This window comes from Pteropus vampyrus, unplaced genomic scaffold, assembly GCF_000151845.1.
Source record: "Pteropus vampyrus isolate Shadow unplaced genomic scaffold, Pvam_2.0 Scaffold157, whole genome shotgun sequence".
NCBI classification, from domain to species: Eukaryota; Metazoa; Chordata; class Mammalia; order Chiroptera; family Pteropodidae; genus Pteropus; species Pteropus vampyrus.
In genome coordinates this window covers 1,552,212-1,557,401 of record NW_011888938.1, presented here as the reverse complement: position 1 = coordinate 1,557,401, position 5,190 = coordinate 1,552,212, and the positions used below count along the sequence as shown (strand labels likewise).

General features: G+C 58.8%; 1 protein-coding gene across 1 annotated transcript in view; it reads right to left on the bottom strand.

The window, feature by feature from the left end:
- The window catches only part of UBAC1 (UBA domain containing 1), a 36,982-nt gene that overhangs the window by 10,033 nt on the left and 21,759 nt on the right, over positions 1–5,190 (bottom strand). The window contains exons 4-6 of the mRNA XM_023536467.1: positions 5,077–5,189; positions 1,031–1,151; positions 125–198 (exon numbers count right to left, since the gene is read on the bottom strand). Of these exons, the coding sequence (XP_023392235.1) occupies positions 125–198; positions 1,031–1,151; positions 5,077–5,189 (308 nt within the window). The remainder of the gene's footprint in view (positions 1–124; positions 199–1,030; positions 1,152–5,076; position 5,190) is intronic.

Genomic DNA, 5,190 nt, shown 5'->3' with positions numbered 1-5,190 from the left:
TGAGCAGCAAGCCAGCAGGGCATCGGCCAGCCACCTCGGCCACGACAGACAACCCGTGACCGCGCCTCCTTTAACTATGGGCTCGCACAGCACGTCTAGCGGCCTCCCCCTAACGCGGATCTACCTTTTCTTCTGCGGAGACGTCGGCCATCTTGGGAAGTGGAGATGGCGCACGCTTCTTTATTAACAGCAAGACATCTAGGGAAAAAATACGTCCGTCAAGCTGGTTATCGCTTTACACCCATAAAACGGCGAGATGCCCCAAGGAGAATAAAGCAGGGGCTCCCCGGTGCCTCCTAGACCGAGCGTCTACACGAGCCTGCCCTTCCCTCGGCATTCACGTCTGCACGCCCCCGGCTCAGGTACAGGCTCCGGGCCCAGCAAGGACATGGTGGAGTCCCCAGAGGTGACCGGCGCCCAGGAGGCATGCACGGCCCAGCGTGACGGCCACACGGAGAACCGGCCGACACCACGCAGCGACTTATCACTCCCGCCGGCCCGCTCTGCCGTCCGCGGGGCTGGAAGTGTGGCCAGCCACCGACTCCCAGGGGTCAGCCCCCCGCCCCCAGCTCTGAGCTCGACCACCGCACTCGATGGAGGTCTATAAGCAACACTCTCAGTAGTTTCAAAACAGGTTAAGGGAATCCAGAATCGAAATCATCCTCTGAATGCCACAGAGAAAGCAAGGTTTTCACCCTAACGCCTCTGGACACAAACTGAGCGACTGGCTGGACGTGAGCGTAACCAGAACGCTTCCTCGGACGTGAGACTCCTGCCAAAACTGTACTTTCCAGCCCAAAACAATCCCTGCAGCGGCCCTGGAGGCCTTGGTTTTGCTTTGAAACATCTAGTATCTCGGATGGGTGCCGGTTTGGGCCGGTTTTCAGCGACACTGCGTCAGGCGCACTGTTTTACTGAGCGGAAAGTCAAACCCCAGACCGGTTTCCTGCTCAGCTCCAACACGAGCCCCGGCTCGGCGCGGAGGGGCCCTCCCCTGCGCACCCCTGCTCCCGCCCCCGCGAGCACTGACCTTGGTCTTGGATGTTCTCCTCCGAGATGGTTCTGGTGTCACTCAGCACCCTCTCTGAAGCAGCGTGTATTAATTTGTGGTGCGTTACACTTTTGGGGTCTTCTAAGCTCCCATGAGCACACTGGGGAGAAAAAAATCAAATATTTCCAGATAGAAAGTAAATAGACCCTAATACCTATTTGAAAGTTCATAAGACCTGGCACCCCAAGCCACACCAGGAATTGACCAGTTTTCCTCATGAGCTGAGAAATGAAAGAGTCAACAAGAGCGAGGCAGTGTCGCCCACGGCAGAAGCTAAACGAAATGCCACAACCCTACCCCCTAGGCCTGCGGTCTGTCCACCGACCCACTGGGACTCCGGAAAGAGGGTCACAGCTTGACGTGGAAACCCTGCGGTTAATCAGTGGCAGCCTGAACTGCTTCCTTAGGCTGGAAAGATCCAGACGGTAATTGTCAAATGAAAATAGGTCTGTGAGGTCCTGAAAATTTAAAGATCTAAGAACAATTTGTTTTCCTTTGTTCCACAGAAGGGAGCTGAGAGACAGCGGACGGCAGCGAACGGAACGGGGGCCTGAGCACTTCAATGCTCGCAAAACCCCGAAGAGACCAGCCTGGAGTCGGCTCAGCTCCTGGCTCACCAGATGACAGCCCCGGCGATCCCAAAGCAAGCTACAGATGCCGCAAGGAGCTCAAAGGGGACCGACTGGCACACGCAGCTGTGCCTCACTGACCAGGGCCCTGGAAACCCTGGAACATGGCAGGGGACAGGAACACTGCCGGCCTCCCCTCCACGTGGGAGGCGTGAGGGGCAGGACCCAACGCACGGGGCACCCTCCGCCCCCCATGGGCGGGGCCTGGCAGGCCCTGCTCATCACCCCACCCAGCCCTCTGAACGCGCTGGCCCTCTGAACGCGCTGGCCCTCTGAACGCGCTGGCGTGCTGCCCATGGTTATGTCACAGTCACAGTCACCAGACGACGAAGTGCTGTTCCCCTCGGCCTTCTGATCACCAAGCAGCTCAGCACTTCGTGACGGGCAGCCAACGCCACGGCCGGGGCAGTGGGGGTTCATGCCCCAACCTGCTCGCTCGCCGCTGTCGGCTTCAGCACCTGACCAGCTGCGCCCCTCCCGGGAGCCGGGAGCCGGCAAGGCTGAGTAGAGTGGGCGGAGCGGGGCACACGGAACAATTTAGATAAGACCAGTAGAGGCTTCTGCAGCCCGGCTGACACCCTCGGCTGACACCCTCGGCTGACACCCGCGGCTGACACCCGCGGCTAGCAGGGAGGCTCAGAGACAGCAGCACACACCCCGCCACCAGGAAGAAAAGCCTCGGCGTGTGCTCCGGCTCTCAGCCCTGGCATTCTAAGAGTAACTGGATTTTCAGTAATCCAACACTGAAACAGGAAAAGAGGCTGGGGGAGGCTTCGGGGCCATCACAGATGCCCACAAAACTGGCCAAGCGGCGGGAAAGGGGGCACTCGGCCGGCAGCAAGGGTCACTTCCACCGTTTACGACAGGGCAGAGAGCCACCCTACCTCTTCCCCTGAATTCAACAAAGGCTCTGCTCCCAGAAATACTGGCTGTGCTGCTTCTAATTCCAAAATCTGCAGGCTAGTTGATTTGACAAGTTCAGAATGCAGTCTAGGAAGCACGATTTCCCTAAACAACCCTGACACTGGTTCCCGACACAACTACTCTGCAGCAAGCACGTCACCAGCACGCCAGGAGAAAACCGCACGTGAGTCACCCACGGGACGCCGGCGACTTCACTCGGTGTGGTGTCTCTGTTCTCAGAAGCCTGAGCGAGGCTGGTGCGGCAGCAAAACGCCCCACGCGGCCTCTGGCCGGGAGGGGGGGCTCGGACACCCACCCAGAACGCAGTCAGGGCTTCCGACACCTGACATGGTCTGTCATTTGAAGCCACGCTAGCAAGTACCACGTTATGTACTGGTAACGCCGGGAGAGCTGAGCAGACACAGGGCACACCCCACCATGTCACGGGTGTCATTTTTTAGGCTCGTTCACCTCCTACTGACCCCACACAGGGGGGACAGTTCGCATTGTCCCCCCTCCACTCCTGAGGGGCGGAGGACGCTGGGGACCACACGGCGACCCCAATCGCACAAAACCCTCTCCAGCAACACGGCACTCTGCTCCTAAACCCCTTCAGTAAAGCCACGCACTCCCAGGAGCACTGCGGGCCACGGATACCCACACTGTCCCCTCATGGGGAGGAAAAGAGGAAGTGACACCGGCTTAGCAGGCACCAAGGGGGACCTAGGAGGGACAGGAGCTCAGACACACACCCGCCTCACTGCCGCACCAGCATGACATTCGGGGGCTGGATTCCGGGGTGACAGTCAAGCACACGAGTTGAGAATTCCCTTTCCACCTCCCGCCTCCGACCAGCTGGAGAGGCAGTGAGCCCACAGACCGGACACTGGGCGGCGGGCTTGCTCTCCTCTCCACGGCTCTCGGGGTGTGAAACCCTGTGGGTGGGACCTCCACACCTGGAGGGACTACAGAACAAAATCTCCATTTAAAGTAGGGTAATGCCCCATCTCAATACTGGCTGGAGTAATAACTACGGGAAGAAAATAATTAGCATCCTACTGAAACTGGCTGCCTAATTAACCCCTCGTGCTCCTAAAATTCACTAGCAAGCATCTGCGAATCAATCAAACAGTTTTCATTTCCTGTTCCCCTTGTAAAATAATTTTATAATAGTTACGTAGTTCTGTACCATGAGTCAGCTCCCCTAAACGCCACACCATCTGGCCCCAGACCCCTCCAGGCCGGGCCTCAGCCGGCGACACGCCACGCTGGTGCGGTTCTGGCAACCCGTCCCCACTTCCTCCAACAGCCCACACATTTGTGGTGCGCCCACTACGGGCCTGGTCCCCCGGGAGCCCCTTCCAGGCCGGGAAGGACAGCGCATCTTGGCGCCTGGTCTCAGGCCGGGCGCCCACAGAGCCCCAGCCTTCCCGCTAGTGAGGTCCTGGCGGTTACTACAGGGCGAAGCCACACCGCTAGGTCAGGAGACCGAGAAGGCGGCCCAAACACACCTCCCTCCAGCGTGTGCGCAGAGCCCACTCCTCGGCGTCACTCACACCCAGCGTGTCCCAGAGGGGCTGGCTCTTTGGCCTGCCTAGGACAGAACACCTCCACAGAACTAACTCACAAAGGTGACGCAAAAGTATCTCTGTGGGTAGTTACCGCAACCGGGAGTTTATCCTTGGAGAGGACACTTCGCTTTATTTGGACAAAACACCTTGTCACAAGTATAGATACGGCCCTTATCACATGGGATCCACTCTGAAAGCCTGAGGCCTTCTTTAACCTAAATTCTGACAAGGAAACAAGACAACGAGCTAAGTATAGTTTCCTTAGGCAGCCAGAGTCACAGATGTCGGCCCGCCTTTCGGAATGGAGTTGACTGAGATACGACCATCACGAACTAGTTCCAAAAATGAGCAACCCAAGGCATTGACTATATATACAAGGAGTATTTCACATAAAAAACAAACTTTAAAAAGTGATCTCTCGGCGAGGAGACACTTCTCCTTGGACCTACCCACTTAATCAATTCAAAGGCCACGGAGAAAGCAGCGGCACTATTTTAGGTGACCTCAGCTAAGAGGCACAAGTGGCCAGAGCCAGGTCCTGGCAGGCGTGCCAGCCAGTGGGAAACAGCTCCAAGGGGCAGGCTGCGCAGGGAAGGGCAAGGGGCCTCCCCACTGTCGGTCACTTTCTCCTGGGGCACTAACTCCCAGCACAAATGCTGGCCAACCAGGAGGCCCTGCTCCCCGCCGCGACTTCGCGCCCCCGAGCCTCGGTTTCCGAACCTGTGCCTACCTCCCGAGTTGCAGAAGTTAAACGAGAGGGCGGAGTTTAAAGCGCTCAGCCCGGTGCCCGGCTCGGGGAGGAGCGTCTAGGAGGTGCTGGGGGTCGGGAGGGCGGGTGGCTGAGAAAAGGGGCCGGAGGCGCCGTCCCCAGCCCCGCGGAGGGAGAGGGAGGCACGGAGGCCTGGGGCGGCGCCGGCCTTACGTGCTTGAGGCAGCGCTCCTTGAGCTGCTCCACCGAGGTGTCCTCGGTCGCCTCCTCCAGCCACTCGGCGCCGTCGGACGCGCAGATGTGCAGCCGCAGCACCTTGCCCGCGAA